This window comes from Hyperolius riggenbachi, chromosome 9 (genome assembly GCF_040937935.1).
Source record: "Hyperolius riggenbachi isolate aHypRig1 chromosome 9, aHypRig1.pri, whole genome shotgun sequence".
Lineage (NCBI taxonomy): Eukaryota > Metazoa > Chordata > Amphibia > Anura > Hyperoliidae > Hyperolius > Hyperolius riggenbachi.
The window spans coordinates 250,379,648-250,397,708 of record NC_090654.1 but is presented as its reverse complement, the minus strand read 5'-3'; the positions used below and the strand labels follow the sequence as shown (position 1 = coordinate 250,397,708).

The following is an 18,061-nucleotide window of genomic DNA, read 5'->3' as shown; positions in this document are numbered from 1 at the left end:
TATTGCCATCAATTCTCAACAAATATAATTTGCATTTGTAGCTCACACATCCCTAAAACATCAACGATCCAGCACCATGTTTCACAGTAGGAACGATGTACCTTGGCCTTGTTGGCACCTATGTGTTGGTCACCAGGTCAGTTGGGTGCAGGGTGAGCTGAATGACGGCTCAATCTGCTACCACTGAAGTTCTAGTCATAGCAATTTAAAGGGAGAAGTAATTTAAAATCCCACTGTGTGGCCATAGACTATGGTGGCGCCCTGGTCAGGCACAACGTGGAAAGAATGCATGCCGCAATGATCTGCTTCATTGTTGCTTCATTGTTAAAAATTTCAATTTTAATTGCATCACTCCAATTGACTTTGTGCCAGGCTTGCCTCTGTGCTGTTTGGCTTATTGTAAGTGGGATACTTTGTGGCATTTTCGTAGGAATGGATTACTCCTGGCATATCGATCATGCAGCTTATCTTTCTTCAAGTTCCTCTTATTTTGCATTTTGAAATTGCCACCCCACATTTTTTCAGAGAGTCCCGTATCTAACCTGATGTTATTTGTGGGTTTTTCCTTGCATTCCAGACAATTTTTCTGGCAGTTGTGGCTGAAAGTGTGGTTGGTCTACCTGATTGTGGTTTATTTTGAACAGAACGTATTATTTTCCACTTCTTGATCAGAGATTAAACACTGCTGATTGGCATTCTCAATTCCTTGGATATTTTTCCTTTTTTATAGCGTTTACTAGGGATGAGCGTAATGACCTAATTACGAATTTCCGAAATTTCGCGAAATTACTACAATTACGATTTCAGTAGTAATCGAAATTTCGTAATTTTCGCAAATTACGCAAATTTTCGTAAATGGCTAGCTGTGACCTAACTCTACATGGCTATCTGGGGCTCTGTTGGCTCTGTTTGGACAACTGTTGAACGCAAAAGGAAAAGACATGCCTGGATGGAATCGAACCTGTAACCTTGCTGTTACCAGCCAGACACACTAACCAATTGCACCACAGCCAGCCTAGCATTTAGCACTGTGAAACCATCCTCTGCTAGGCATGATTTCATTTTTGCACCTCACTCTATCGCATGGTCCAATCACAAAGCCCTGCACCCAGCATGTGTCTCATATGACTGTCTACAAGTAAGATTTAGGTTAGCAGTCTATTTAGTGTGTGTTTGGTGGTATGGTGGTGAGCATAGCTGTCTTCCATGTGGTTGGCCTGGGTTTGATCCCTGGACATGTCATGAATGTGAGTATGGTTTTGAAATACTACAGATCTCTGGAGAGAGAGAGAGAGAGAGAGAGAGAAGGAGGAGGAGGAGGAGGAGGAGGAGGAGGAGGAGGAGGAGGAGGGCTGGCTGGCTGGCTGGCTGGCTGGCTGGCTGGCTGGCTGTGCTATTCATTTTAGGCATCTAGAGGGATAGAAACCCTTACAAACCTGAAAAAGTAAAATTTCGGTTGGAGACACGAAATTCATCATTACGGGAGTGAAATTTCGATTACGAAATTGTAAATTACGATTTGAAAATTAATTACGAAATTACGAATTTGGGTCGTAATGTTAAATTTCGCATTCGTAATAAAAGCAGTTCGAAATTTCGAAAATTTCGGCTCATCTCTACGTTTAACTACCACCAAAAAACATCAGTGCACTGGATGAAAGGGTCTGTCAGGAGTCCAGAAACTCACTGACCTTTTATAAACACCCTCTAATTACAAGCAAACAGATCATAGGTGAAGATGTTCATTCATTAGTCATAAAAAGGAACACTGGTTTAACATAGCTCATTCCGTAAACACAACACTACAACACATTGCACAATGTTTATCCAAAAAGAACATTTATTAGGCCGCCCCAGCCGGTTGTGTCATTACTAACAAACTGTCTCACTGCGCAAAGCCAATCAGTCATCTACTCAAACCTCTACCACTCGCCACAGCAATACATCAACCCATTGACAGTGTTATGTTTAATAGATAAATGCTTTTGTTTACACAAATATCAAATACTCCATCTTTAATAGCTGCCTAAAATACCTAAAATCTGTTGCCTATGCAAGATTGTGTCAAGGAGCAGTGAGTTCTGTAGGCTAGTGGAGATAGTAGGCCATTAAATGTAACACCAGTTAATAACCCCTCCACACCCACACACACACTCCCCAACCCCTAGAATATTACGTCCAAGCTGTTTACTTTTGTTGTTTGTATACAGCAGAGACATGTTGTTTGACTATAGTTATGCCTTAAAGAGGAACTCCAATGAAAATAATGTAATAAAAAAGTGCTTTATTTTTACAATAATTATGTATACAGTAAGTGATTTTGCCCATGTAAAACATGCCCATTGTAAAATATTTTAAATCCCTGATTTACATTCTGACATTTATCACATGGTGACATTTTTACTGCTGGCAGGTGATGTAGCTGCTGCTTGCTTTTTTGGCAGTTGTAAACAGCCATTTCCCACAATGCAACGAGGTTCACAGACAAGAAACTGCCAGGACCATGGTCCTCAGAGTTTTTATGTGGGAGGGGTTTCACCACAATATCAGCCATACAGAACCCCCTGATGATCCTTTTGAGAAAAGGAATAGATTTCTCATGTAAAAGGGGGTATCAGCTACTGATTGTGATGAAGTTCAATTCTAGGTCACGGTTTCTCTTTAAATAGTGCATGTGTATATACAGGGCAGTTTCTAGGCTACATCTGACTTGGCAGTTGCTTAACGGACACAGACAAAACAATAGGACACACAATGAATATATTAAAAGTCAAGGACAGTATATAAGTTAAAGTAGTCGTAAACAGGGATAGTGAGAAGTGTTCATTTTTGGCTCTATGTCGTAATGCTTTCCCATCCTAGCAGCTCTAGTGTGGTTCTGCATTAAGCATGGCTACCGCTTGAGGAAAGAAGCTGTTCCTGTGCCTGGAGGTTTTTATTGCCACAGAACGGTATCTCACTCCTGAAGGCGTAAGTTGGAAGATTGAGTGGGCGGGATGAGAGGGTCAGAGGCAATCTTGGTCACTCTCTTTCTGCACCAGCTAGTGTAAAGATACTGCAGGGAGGGTAGGCTACAGCTAGTTATTCTTTCTGCTACTCGGATGATGCACTGAAGCCTCACCTTTTCTCGTACGGAGCTTGAGCCAAACCAGACAGTGGTAGTTGATGTCGTCACACACCCATTTCACTATGCCATTGCCCACTCTTACAAGTCCAGTATGCTCTTCCTCCCTCTTTACCCCATATTTCATTAGGTCTCCATCCCTTCTCCGGACTGACAATCTGATCAATCTGATATGGCTTTACCCCCCCCCCCCCCCCCCACACACACACACACACACACAAGCAAATTTATATATTTCAACACTTCTCTCCTTCCTCTTTAACCAAAACCCCCTAAAGCCCCAATACAGTCAGCAAAGGGTTCATAAGGAATCATTAGGGATCACTGAGCGAGAGAGGGAGGTTCAGAGGCAAGGAAGGTGGGAGATCAGCCTGTGTCCTGAGCAAGAATATTAAAGGGGTTCTTTCGCGAAAAAAGTAGGCAGTAAAAAATAGTGACAGATGACAGGTTTTGGGCCAGTCCATCTTTTTAAGGGGGGTTCTCAGGGCTTTCTTTGTTTTCAACAGCATTTCCTGAACAACAGTTGCAAAATGTAACTGACATAATAGTGTGCAAGTGATTAGGGAGGCCGGCTGGTATCTTGCTATTTTGTCAGTTAAACTGTTGTTCAGGAAATGCTGTTGAAAACAAAGAAAGCCCTGAAAACCCCCCTTAAAAAATATGGACTGGCCCAAAACCTGTCATCTGTCACATTTTTTAACTGCCTACTTTTTTCGCGAAAGATCCCCTTTAAGAATTTCAAAGGGTTTTTTTTTTTTAATGGTGGTAGCACTATACTGTATATCACATTTGCTCTCCCTCCATGCTCCCCCTCCAGAAGATGGGACAAGTGATTCCAAATGTATGAACACCCTCTAAAAGCAGGACAGTAGGAACATATGATGTGATGAATAAGCCTTGTTCAAATCTGGCCCCTATGGTCATCATCAAGCAACTACTGACATGTAATAAGGCAGTTAGAGTGTAGACCTCTTACCTAAGATGGCCACCACCTCCTCGTCCTGAATGACTTCCAGTGATCCTGATACCACAAAGCAAAGGGCGTCCACACTCTCACCAGCATGGTAGATGAGATCTCCAGGAGCGCAATGAATTGTCTGAAACTCCACAGCCAAGGCTCTCAGGCAGCCATCGCTGGCCAGGCGAAAAGCAGGATGCTCATTGAACACCTTCCTGTTCAGGTGCACACAGATATCCGCTCTCATGTCCTTGGGACATATAGCAAGAACCTGCAGGAATACAACAGAAAGAGAGACATCAGTGTGTGCGCAAAGGAACATGTTGTAAATAAACAAATAAATAAATAAATAAAAATGATAAAACATATATCAGTGCTAATTAAGCTATTCGCAATGTACTATTTGAAATTATTATGTTACCTTTATTTTCCATTCTGCAGCCAGCTATGATTTTCCAGACATGGCAGATGATTCACAACATGCTTATAGGCAGAATGGCACTTGTGGCCAGGAAGGCGTACACTGTATGATGAAAGCCACGCCCCCTTTGCATGCGGAACTCGCACTATCTGCAGACACGCCCAGTTAACATTACAGACATTTATGTGCTGCAAATGGCTCACCTGACTAGGGGAGGTTCCTTTAAGGAGCTTGTCCAAATTTTATTCTAAGGATAAGCAAGGACAGTTTAGAAAAATGTGAAATTGTCCAGCACAGGCTGTGACAGAAGAGGTCAACTCATCTATGTTACCGCTTCTCGTCGATGCTACTCTTCTTCTTCCCTACACTTCTACCTTTCCTGAGGAAGTTCTGGTTGTGGGTGGGGCTGAGGGTGGCGACAATATATATAACGGCACAATGATAGATAATGGATGCATTACCAAGAGCGTTAACATCTGCTATTGCTCCTAGTACTCCTTAATTGTCATATAATTCACTACAGTAGTAGTAATACCGGATAGGTGTAAATCCGGTTGCTTAACAGTTCAAGCAGCCAATGTATGCACGCATATTGATGACGCGGCGGGAGGAGGCCCTAGAGCTGCGCAGCCGCAATCGTGTCTATGCGGACTGCGCAGCCGTGGGAATCTGTGGCGGCCATATTGAGGGGGGAATGAGAACCCGACCTGTTCAGAGGGGTCGGGACCCGACCGGGGCCGGTATTATTGTGGGTGCTATGACGGAATGAACGGGAGGGCGCGGATGGCGTCCTCTATGGATTTGGATTATGAAATGGTATTTAACTTTTTTCATACTTGTGGCCTCGTAAGTTTTAAAAAAAAAAATATATATATATTTTTTAATTATTTTTATGTGCTGAGTGTGGGAAATCTGAAAAAAAATGATGTGGAGTCCCCCCTCCCGAGCCTCTGTAACCCCTTGTCCCCCATGCAGGCTGGGATAGCCAGAATGTCCTCTTGTTCCCACTATTCTTCTTAACATTCCCAGCAATTTTGGTGTTTCTAGCTTTTAAAGGGGCTTTACTATTAACCGCTAAAGTCAGCGGGCGTTTAATTTTACCATGGTCAGAAGGAGAAATTTAAAAATCGATTTTCTCAAAAACTATAAGTTTTTTTTTAGATTTTTTTCCCCTCTTGTAGTTACTGAAAAAACTCAGGTGTTAGACCCCTTGAAACATCTTTTCCATCATTTTTCCGGCCCGCATAAATGTTTCTAGTTTTCAAAGTTCGCCTCCCCATTGAAGTCTATTGTGGATCGCAAAAGTTCCTGTTAACCGAACCGAAAATCAGAGGTTCGGGCCATCTCTACTTATGACCCCTATGAGTGCCAGTGAGGTGGAATTTTAGGTTGCCTGAATTCCGGGTAACTGGGACTTTACTGTGTTTGCAAGTGACATCAGTTCTGGAGGCAAATGACAATGGAACGACTGCTTCCTATGCGATTTGACAATCAAGCTCAATCAGTTTAGCTGCCACCAGAGATGGGTGCTGTTCATGGTGCTGAACTTCTGCTGTTCCTGGCAGCAGAAATATGACACTGAGGGAATTGTGTTAAAAGATCAAAATTCAGCTAAAAAATCGCATGATCCAACTGATGGAAATTCTGCCTGCTGTATATATTTATACTGTATACTTGCTGTTGTTCTTTCAGTGATATTATTAATCATTTATCATTTTAAGTGCACATGTGGTAGATGGGATTTCTGTCAGTTGACTATATGTAGTTCATGCCCTCTTGACTTTTATACAAATTAAGTAATGAAAGTCAATTTGCCATACATTTAATATCGCTCATCTGCAATTACGGTAATGTCTCAATAGGGATTGTCAATGAGATGTAAATAATACCAGGTTATTGTATACTTGTATGCTAATTTTATGCAAATGTAGCATCATGACAACAGACCAATCAAATGCTGTGATTGGTCCATTTTCAAGCTGCAGAAATTTGCATACAATTAAGGCAAACATTTGCATTAAGCTGGAATTATTTGCACCCAGTCTTCACTTTTTGAGTTTACGTGTTTTTAAAACTTTTTTGAATATTATTTGATACCAGCAGAGACCTGTTTTTTAACTTCCAGTTTTGAAAGCCCAGTTTCCAGTTTTATATTTTGTATTACACCCTTTACATTTCTTTAGTGCAAATTCATTTCTGACATGCTTTATGGTCTTAAAGTGAATGGGAACTGCATTTAAAAAAATGAGACAGATACTTACTCAAGGAGAGGGAAGGCTCTGGGTCCTATAGAGCCTTCCTGCTCCTCTCCTGCTCCCCCCGTTCCAGTGCTGGCTCGCCCGGTAGCAGTACTTGACTGTTTTAGTCAAATATTGCTTTACCCGGCCGAAAGAGGCTTCAGAAGTCTTCAGGGAGCCCGCGTGCTCCTGAAGAAGGGCGGCCCTGTACTGCGCCTGCACAAGCACGCTCTCTTGCACGCTCACGCCTGTGCAGTATGGAGCCTCACGTCTTCGGGAGGACACGGCTCCCGAAGACTTCCAAATACCCTTTCAGCAGGGGATTGAAATGGGTTGGGGGGGGGGGGGCAGCACAGGATAGAGAGCACCGAGAGAGGAGACAGAAGGCTCTATATGACCCAGAGCCTTCCCTCTCCTTAGGTAAGTATTTGCTTCATTTTTTTTTTAAATGCGGTTCCCATTCACTTTAAAAGCATTCCTTATACATGTAATCATGTCCAAGACATTTCCATTCATCCATAGTGGCCTTTTTGTTTTTGTGAAGTTTTGTTTTGATGAGGGAAAACCAAGAGCCTAAAAAAAGGTGAACACCTAAGACCTCTGAACCCTTTCAACAATATCTAAATTAAAGTGGACCTGAACTTTTTACACTGGACATAAAAAAAACACAGAGATCACCACCCTGTATGTATTTAGAGAGTTTAGCCTGTCTAATTTCCCCCTCATCTGTGACTAATCAAGAGCAGTTTGATCTCTCAGCTGCGTCAGCTCTGGAATCTCGGCAGCCTGGGCAGAGCGGCTAATTTGTAAACACAGAATGTTAACCCTTCGTCTGCTTCCATGAAAGCAGAAAGTAGACACACTGCATATGTATTGCAGGATTTCTACCGGCTGTAACAAAGAAATGTTTTTCTTTAAAGGTTATTATGCTGCTGCTTATCTTTTACAGCAGAGAGGAAGTTCTGAATTCAGGTCCGCTTTAAAGCCATTCTGAAGTATACACTGAGCAAACGAAAATGATGGGAAACTACAGAGGTTTTTGCAACAGTTACATTTTTGGAAGCAGGATAGCATTTGGGTTGCAGAATTTAGGTATTAGTTAGTGGGTCACTGGACTGGGCATCGTTAAAATTCAATGAATGCCAGTGTCTAGTTTAAATATCGCGTTCTTTAATGATGCAAACTAGTCACTTTGGGAAAATAATCTACAAAACAGGGCTGCGTATTTTCGGCTCAACGCCATCTTTGGCACCACATGAAAATTGGACCTGATGTGACTCTGAAACACCTGTTAAAATAAATTATTCAGCTGCCATTAAGAAAAAGGCCGTTTATCAGTATTTTTCATCCCCAGAGGTGCCTGACTGCTGCTGCTTATATTTTTCATTGTGAGCCACATTGATGCCAAAATCGGGCATGACTGACTATGACCTATTTATCCCTGTAATGGGGTCATTGGAACTGGAAAATATGTTAATGTTAAAACATAGCTGAGAAATATACGGTAAGCAGTGAAATAAGGCAGCATATCTCATACAAATCAATATAGGCACAAATCACATCAAATGACATCGGTATACAATAAAAAATAAAACAAACATGGGAACAAATGGAAACTATATCTGTAGTTTGGCTTAAAGGACCTCTGTTGCGAAAATCTTAAAATTTTAAAAGTACATGTAAACATATACAAATATGAAGTACGTTTCTTCCAGAGTAAAATGAGCCATAAATTACCTTTCTCCTATGTTGCTGTCACTTACAGTAAGTAGTAGAAATCTGATATTACCGACAGATTTTGGACTAGCCCATCTTCAAATGGGGGGAGTTATCAGGGTTTTCTTTATTTTTAAAAGCACTTAGTGAAAGGCAGTCGCTCTGTCCAACTGCCAAAATAGTGTGCTGCGAGCAGGGAAGCTGGCCAGCATCTTTGTATAAATCTTTTTCAGGGAATGTCTTTATAAAGAATAAAAGCCATGCTAAAATTCCCCTATGGAGAGATGGACTAGCCCAAAATCTGTCGGTAATGTCAGATTTCTAATACTTACTGTAAGTGACAGCAACATAGGAGAAAGGTAACTTATGGCTCATTTTACTCTGGAAGAAATGAACTTCCTATTTGTATATGTTTTAAATTTTAAGATTTCCGCGACAGTTCCTCTTTAAAAACAGATAATTAAAAACACGTTATTTCTCAGTTTCATTTAGTTAAAGGGAAATTACAAGAAAAACAAATCTCAATATTTGGGTACAGCATAAAGTAATGCATTACAATAAAGTACATTTACCTCGATTCCTATACAAGACCAGACAAGACAAATAACATTACTTTGCAAATTCTGCTAGCGGGTCACCCAAAGCACTTGAGCTGCAGCCACTTGGGTGTTCCCAGAAGCATTAGCAGTGTGTGTGTGTGTGGGGGGGGGGGTCTTGCCCAAGGACTCCTTACTGAATAGGTGCAAGCTTACTGAAGAGGAAGAGCTGAGATTTGAACCCAGGTCGCCCATTAAGTTGTTTGTTTAAATGAATACTGAACAAAAATGTCTAAACCGTTACAGTGTAGCTGAATACAGTAGTTACAGCAAATAGCTGACAGTAATGCTAGGCTCAGGGCCGGATTTACCATAAGGCACAGGAGGCACGCGCCTACAGGCGCCTGATGATGGAATGGCGTCTCACTCCCCTCTCCGAATGCCTCCCTCCTTCCCTATGCAGAGTCCTGATGAGAGTGTAAATGAGAGCTTACTCATCCGGGTCTCTGCATTCCTCTGATGAGATCTCCCTTCAGTCGGGGGCACCTCTAGCTACTTTATACTGAGGGTACCTCTAGCTACCTAATACTTGGGGGCACTTCTAGCTACTTAATATTAAGGGTACTTCTGGTTACCTAATACTAAGGGGCACCTGTAGCTACAGGTAAGGGAAGTAAGGAAGAAGTGACAGCTGGGGCAGCCAGCATACTTGTGGTGTGGTTCGGCGGGTGTTTGTAGGTTCATGGAAGGCGAAGTTTGAGGTGCCAGAACATCTGTGCCTATAGGCTCCTGTGAGGTAAATCCGGGCCTGCCTAGGCCTCAAATGAAATGAAAGAAACAGAGGTGTGCAGATCCTCCCAGGGACTTAAATACACACCTTGAACACAAATCATATGCAAATTATGCACTAATCCCTAATGTAAGAATTTGTATGCAAACTGAAGCAAAAGGATGCAGTTAGCATTAAAGAGAACCCGAGGTATGTTTAAAGAATGTTATCTGCATACAGAGGCTGGATCTGCCTATACAGCCCAGCCTCTGTTGCTATCCCAAACCCCACTAAGGTCCCCCTGAACTCTGCAATCCCTCATAAATCACAGCCGTGCTGTGAGGCTGTGTTTACATCTGTAGTGTCAGTCTCAGATGCTCCCCCGCCTCCTGCAAAGCTCCGGTCCCTGCCCCTGTCCCTTCCCTCCAATCAGCAGGGAGCGAAGGGATGCAGGCGGGGACTGGAGTTCTGCTGGAGGCGGGGAGAGCAGCAGACTGACACTATAGAGATAAACACAGCCAGCTCTGACAAGCTGTTTGTCAGCAGCGTGGCTGTGATTTATGAGGGATTGCAGAGTGCAGGGGGACCTTAGGGGGGTTTGGGATAGCAACAGAGGCTGGGCTGTATAGGCAGATCCAGCCTCTGTATGCAGATAATATTCTTCAAACCCACCTCGGGTTCTCTTTAAGTGGCTCTGGAAGTGCTGCCAATGTCTCCTGCTGTACAAAACAAACGTAAGTGTACTTATGGCTAGCTGCATCCATGTGCTTCAGTTTGCATTCAGATTCTTAGATTAGGGATTGGGATTGATGCATAATTTGCATATGATTTGTTTTCAAAGTGTGTATTTAAGTCCCTGGGGGGGAGATAGACGGGGAATTAAATAATTAAATAATTAAATAATTCAGCTTCAAGCAGGTAAGGGGAGAAAAAGTTTTAACTGTAAAGAGAAAGGTATATTATCCCGTTACTTTCCCATTATTTTGGAAACCAGTAATATGTTTTTAGCTATCAGTTACAGTATATGTTGTGTTTAATGCTTGGACCATGAGTCTCATCCCTTTTGAAAGTGGTATGAAACTCAGCATTTCTTCTTTGCTCCAAAGGATTCAGCATAAAATCTACTACCATAAAAAAATTGTAACACAACAGCATTCAAACGGTTAAATTCAGTGTTTTGTTCTTCAGTGGAAAGCTCCTTGCTTAAGGGCTCGTTTCCACTATCGCGAATCTGCATGCGTCCAACGCATGCAGATTCGCACATGTAATGCAAGTGGATGGGCCTGTTTCCACTGTAGCGTTGTTGAGGCGCGTTTTTTTCAGTGGTAAAAAAACGCACAAAAGAGCCAACGAATTCGCCTGCGAGTGGAATGCATGCGAATCGCCGCTAATGTATTTAATAGTAAAAATGCATGCGTTTGTTACATGCGTTTTTACCCGCGATTTCGCGTGCGATTTCGCACCTTTTTCAATTTTATTTTGCCCTGGCAGTGTCATGGTTAATTTCGCATGGCACCCTGCCATGCGAAATCGCACGCGAAATCGCGGGTAAAAACGCATGCGGAAACGCATCCGCATGCGTTTTTACAAGCGTCGGAATGCCGGCGAAATCGCGTCGCAACAGTGGAAACAAGCCCTTAGTGGAAAGCTTCTGGCTGCATCCAAAGAGGTTATAACATTATCTCAGATCTGCACACAAGCTTCTTTTGTCCTCTACAACTACCTCCTTGCATTCACGTATACAAGACTTCTCACGTGCTTCACCCCTCCTCTGGAATGCCCATTCCACAGCACATCCATAACTCTCCAACCTTTGAAATCTTTAACCACTTGAGGACCGCAGTGTTAAACCCCCTAAAGACCAGGCCATTTTTTGTTAAATTGGCTACTGCAGCTTTAAGGCCTTGCTACAGGGCCGCACAACTCAGCCAAGGTCATGACACGGTCGGTAAGTAGTTAAACGCTTCCTTTAAAACTCAATTTTCCCAACAAGCATATGCTCTAACTTACATGGCCGGTTCAAGTAACTATTGGGCCCTAGGGCAAGATTAGCCTGGGGGCCCCCCAACAGACACCCCTGACCAAAAAACGTCATTAGACGCCTTTGTTGCAGCTAAATTTCCCTCCTGGGCCCCTGAGCTGGCTGCTGACCCTCCCCCAATCACCTCCCAACTTAACAGACTCTGCAGAGTCCCTGGGGAGCAACAGCTAAGATGGGGGAGGGACACCTTGGGGGCCCCTACAGGCTCTGGGGCCCTGGGGCAATTGCTCATTTTTTCCTATGGTAGCTCCGGCCCTGCTAACTTAGATCATTCCCCTTCGACCTCTTGTCAAGTTTTACTCCTTACTAGACAACATAAACACGCACTGCCTGTATATATACTGCATACTTCCCCAACTCTTGTTTCCCACCTTTCCTTTAGATTGTAAGCTTGCAAGGGCAGGGCTCTCCCACCCTTTTGTTTTGAGTTAGTTATTCATTTCATAGCTTGCACTCAATACATTTTATTCATCATGCAACATCTGTCATTGTAATCACCAGTTCTGTATTTTGTATCAGTGTCCATATTTGATGTATATCATTGTCTGTATCATATTTAGGATGCAAATCAGAGGCGCCAAAAAGAGTAAAATAATTATAGGTTAAAATATACTTGGGGGGAGCTATACTCACCACCCGTTTCACAGACCAAGAACCAATGAAGACCACAATATTTGGTCAAAACATTCACAGTTTATTAGTACTCCCAGGTGCTACGCGTTTCACGGGACTAACCCGCTTCCTCAGGCCAAACAGGAGTACAAGCTAAAAAGATACAAAACAATAATATACATAAAAATAGGCCCCAAATGCTTGTAAACAATAAAACACAGAAAACGGTATACCACAGAATAAGGTGCAAATATCCATGCGGATATATAGTTTGGATCTATGATCATTGGGATTCATTAGGATATCAATAAATACATACAAGTGCTGTAACATTATACCTACACCTCAAATGTATCTACTATATGTCCCATAGACCACCAATCGATGGTTCTATTATCTACCAGCTAGTAGTGTGTAATAGCCCAGGAAGATGGTAATGGTCTATTACCGATTATAGGTAACCATACTGGACACGCTTGGCATAGAGGGGATGCTCCCCAAGTATACCCTGTACTGTAGTGCTATATATATATATATATATATATCGTAAAGTCCTGTTTAGCGTGAGCAGACAAGACATACTTACCAGTTGGGGGTCTGGAGCCAGTATGAGCGCCTCAGTGGGGGAGCGAGGTGTGTTATGTCCTATAAGTAGTGTCTAAGTGCGGAGAACGCCGTCTCCGTACTGTTCTATTCAACTTCCGCTGCGCTAGGCGGAAGTGACGTCTATCGCGCATGCGCTGGAGCATATCGGCGCCATTTTGGGAGTGGGCGCTATGGGCAACATGTACGCCGCTCGTAAGCGGCTATTTAATGTTAATAAAGCGTCCAATGCGGCGCGTATATGCACTATTTAATGGTACCACTTGCGCCTAACTGCCAGTGAACCAGTCACAACGTTTTTTCGTATAAATTCAACGGATGGGCCAGGTGGTAGAGGCTCTGATAGGGGAGTATGGATAAATATCTAGATACTATTAGAATATGATAGGGGGGATTCAGATGGTCTTATTTTGGCATATCAATCTCCTATTGTCATATTTGTAAACATAATTGCCAAAACATGTGATTGCAAGTAAACAAACAGTAATCTCATAATCTAAAAATTGTAAAGGCATGGAGAGATGTATAGACCAGCATACATATGGATATAAGTCACAAACAAAAATCTCATGATCTATAAATGCAAAAAGCATGAGGAAATGTGCAGATTAGTATATATATACAAATATAAAACACATAAAACCGTAAACTGGAATACCCATGTAAATATAAATGACATAGATTGAAACAGAACTTAAATAAGAAAAATTGGCGGTGATGATAGAATAAATAAAATAAAATAAAATAAATTAAAATAAACATAGACAACCAGGGCCATTATTACGGCAGCATATAAAAGACGATAAAAGAGAGCACACGTATAATAAAACTTTATCAATCGTGGTGCAAATAAGGCACGCATAGATTCAAATGTTGGGTATAGATGCCCACTCTATTTTTTAGTCTAAAATGCTTTTTCCAAAACCTCGTTAAGACCGTTAGGAACCAGACTTTTTAGGATATTGATCCAATAAATCTCCTTCTGGCGCAAAGCTTCAAACGTGTTAGGAATGTGTGGGGAAATCGCCTCTATAAACGTGATACGGAATAACAACGGATTGTGATCATGGTGAGTACCAAAGTGCCTAGAGACACTATGAAGTGCTAGATTATTGATAATGTTTCTCTTGTGTTGGCCAACCCTACTGCGGGCCTCCTGGGTGGTGCGGCCCACATATTGGAGGCCGCACGGGCAGGAGATAAGATAGACAATGAACCGGGAGTCACAATTAATGTGTTGTTTGATGGGGTAAAGACTGGAAGTGACCACTGAACGGAAGGTATTGGTCACATTGACAAACTGGCAAGCTGTGCATCGGGGCTTATTGCATGGATAGGATCCGGGTGTGATATTACCTTTGGGTTGTGCGTTCCTAAGCCTGCTAGGTGCAAGTAGATTACGTAGATTAGGGGCCCTCCTGTACGTGACTGGTGGTCTATCTGGGATTGCCTGCCTCAGATAGGGGTCCTGAAGCAGGAGATCCCACCTATTTTGCAGTACCGATCTAATGGTATTGTGTTGTGCACTAAATCTAGTGATGAAACGTGGGAATGGCGGTTCTGGGGTAGTGGTTGATGTCGGTTTGGTGAAGGCCTTTTGGGTGGCTTTAAACCTGGCATCTTTTAGTAGCTTATTTGGATATTTACGTTCCTTGAACTTGTTCGTCAGAATTTTTGACTGTGAGTGGAAGTCCTCCTGATTCGTACAGTTGCGGAATATCCGTTTGTACTGGCAATAGGGGGTATTTATAGTCCAAGGTTTGTGATGATGACTATTGAAATGAATGTAGTTGTTCGCGTCCACCTTTTTAAAAAAGGTTTTGGTTTTTATTTTCCCTCCGTCTGCATGTAAGGATAAGTCAAGAAATTCTATACTGGTGCAATGATGTTGGGCAGTAAATTGTAGACCCGCTGTATTATTGTTGAGATATTGAACAAACTGTGTGATGCTATTAGGGTCACCTTGCCATATAAAAATTAAATCATCAATGTATCTTTTATAGAAAATAACATTATTGTGAAAGGGGTGTTGAGGATAAAGTTTTAATTGTTCTAAGAGGCCCATGGACAAATTAGCGAATGAGGGCGCGAACGAACTGCCCATGGCTGTTCCCGTCAGCTGATGGTAGTACTTGTTCTGGAAGCTGAAGGTGTTATGTGTCAGGATGAACTCAGCACATTGCGTGATAAAACTTCTCTGGGCCTCCGGCATAAGTAGATTGGTACTTAAAAAATGGTCTATGGCCGTCAGTCCAAAATCATGGGGAATATTGGTATATAATGATGTTACATCGCAGGTGAGCCAGTGATAGTTATCTTGCCAAACTATATCCTTTATCAACTGTATGAGATGTTGTGAATCCTTAAGGTAAGATGGGAGTGACTGCACATGAGGTTGGAGGTGATGATCAACAAAAACTGACAGATTACTTGTGGTAGAATCGATACCCGAAATAATAGGTCGACCTGGTGGTTTGCTGAGTGTTTTGTGAATTTTGGGCAGATAATAAAATAACGGAGTTCTGGGGTGTTGGTTAATGAGGAAAGTTCTCTCACTTTTCGTGAGAATGCCCTTAAAAAAGTGTTCGTTTATGAAGGCTTTTAATATAATGTTGTACTCCTCTGTTGGGTCGTGGTCAAGGATGGCATAATGCTGGGGGTTGTCCAACAGACGGGAAGCCTCCTCCAAGTAATCTGTTCGGTTAAGTAGGACAACTCCCCCACCTTTGTCCGCAGGTTTGATTACAATGTCATGCATTGATTTAAGTCTGTGGAGAGCAGATTGTTCTGCGTGTGTGAGGTTGGAGGAGGGACAGTCGTGTAGGTTGATTTTAAGGAGGTCTTCTAGGACTAGGTCGTGGAAAGATTGTAATAGATGGCCCTTGGATGCTGTGGGGTAGAACCTAGAGCGACCCTTGAGTTGAGTGGTAATATACCTCTCAGTGGAGACTTCCCCTGGGTTTATAATGATAGGTGGTATAGACAGATCGTCCGTAATGATCAAGTCATTGTCAGGGTTAACAGATATGTCCTTGTGTTTTTTTATGGCGAAATGTCGTCTTAGTGTCAGCTTTCGTATGTACGCGTTGAGGTCAGTATATAATTCGTTTAGGTTAGATGTATTAGTAGGGCAAAATGATAAACCTTTCTCTAATAATTGTGTTTCATGGACAGATAGTAAATGGTCAGATAGGTTGAAGATGCTCCTTAACTGTGTGTTGGAATTGGGCGAAGCTGTCATGTGTCTTTTCTTATTTGTTTTACCTTTGCCCCGACTACCTCTTTTCCGGGGTCTGGGTGTGATCGCTTCATGTGATGTCTGGGATTCAAAATTACCCGATTGTTGGTAGGACTCGGTAGGGGGAGAACCAGAGTGTTCTGGGTTAAAGAGGCTGGTAGGTCTAAAAAACACGCCGTAGTTAAAGTACTGTCCAAATTCTCAGTGATGTCTGGTGTTTCATTTGAAGCTAGTTGATCCCTAGAGTGATCCGAAATCTGTGTGGATGTCTCATACACACTAAATTGAGAGGCCTTGATGGTGTCTGTAATGGTATTATTGCAAGCCTGACTGGCTTGTGTTGTTATCTTTGGATCGGATAAGGGTAGAGTACACAGTGTGGCGGGTGGCGGCCCTTTCAGGAACTTGTAAAGTGGTTTCAAGTTGCTAGATTTGGGAATATTTTTATCGTGTTTAATTTTAATATTGGGTAGTTTACCCTTCTTGGATTTGATTTTGAAAATAGGATCCTTCTTGGTTTTACTCACAGGGGTACTTTTGTCCACTGGTGTTTTTGTAGGGACCGCAGGAGGGTCGGCCAACCTCATCTCCTTCAAGGGAAGAGAGTTAACAGTAGACTTGTCAAACAGTGTTTTTTCCAAAGTGGTGGTGTGGGCAAAGCTGAACTTTGGTGGAACGTATGCTGGGGGAGGTGGTAGGGGTGTGGCAGGTGCTGTGTTTGGTGGTGGAAATGTGGGTGGCGGTAGGGGACAAGGAGGTGGATAGGACGGAAAAATGCGAGGTGTTGGTGGGGGAACAACAATATTCATAAGTGGCAATAGTGGGGGACGTGTGGGTATGGGATTAATTATAGGGAACCGAGTTTTGCGCTCGCGTTCCCTATGTTCGGCATATGCTAGCCGATCTCTATTTAATTTCCTTAATTTAGTGTCAATGGTGTCAACCTCAAATTTCTTCACCCGTGAGATAAGGTTAGACATAAGAAATTGGTAGGTTTTATTTTTGGAGTGTTGGGCCAGGGTTTGTCTAAGTTCTAAGATAACGGGTTGGAGGTCACTAACTATAGAGGTTCTTTTTCTTATGATTCGTTCCATCATTCCGCTAGTGCAGACTTCAAGATAAATATACCAGTCCTCCGTGAAAGGAAGGTCCTTAGGAAAAGATGACAATGTTTTAATGCGTATACCGTCCGGCGAGATTTTTTCGGTTATGTAAGTTTGTTGCATGGCGATATCAGCAAGGTTAAAGAATTCATCCTTCAACACGGCTTCGAGCTTGTGGAAGATGGGTTTGAGATCAATGTTGGGTGTTGCAGGAATGTCGGCTATTGGCGTATTAGGAGGAATGTGCGGTTCAGTGTCACGTACAGGAGGGCCCCTAATCTACGTAATCTACTTGCACCTAGCAGGCTTAGGAACGCACAACCCAAAGGTAATATCACACCCGGATCCTATCCATGCAATAAGCCCCGATGCACAGCTTGCCAGTTTGTCAATGTGACCAATACCTTCCGTTCAGTGGTCACTTCCAGTCTTTACCCCATCAAACAACACATTAATTGTGACTCCCGGTTCATTGTCTATCTTATCTCCTGCCCGTGCGGCCTCCAATATGTGGGCCGCACCACCCAGGAGGCCCGCAGTAGGGTTGGCCAACACAAGAGAAACATTATCAATAATCTAGCACTTCATAGTGTCTCTAGGCACTTTGGTACTCACCATGATCACAATCCGTTGTTATTCCGTATCACGTTTATAGAGGCGATTTCCCCACACATTCCTAACACGTTTGAAGCTTTGCGCCAGA

General features: G+C 42.6%; 1 protein-coding gene across 2 annotated transcripts in view; it reads right to left on the bottom strand.

The window, feature by feature from the left end:
- The window catches only part of KCNH5 (potassium voltage-gated channel subfamily H member 5), a 484,848-nt gene that overhangs the window by 58,491 nt on the left and 408,296 nt on the right, over positions 1 to 18,061 (bottom strand). For both annotated transcript variants that reach the window (XM_068254273.1, XM_068254274.1), the window contains one exon: positions 4,101 to 4,353. In XM_068254273.1, the coding sequence (XP_068110374.1) occupies positions 4,101 to 4,353 (253 nt within the window). The remainder of the gene's footprint in view (positions 1 to 4,100; positions 4,354 to 18,061) is intronic.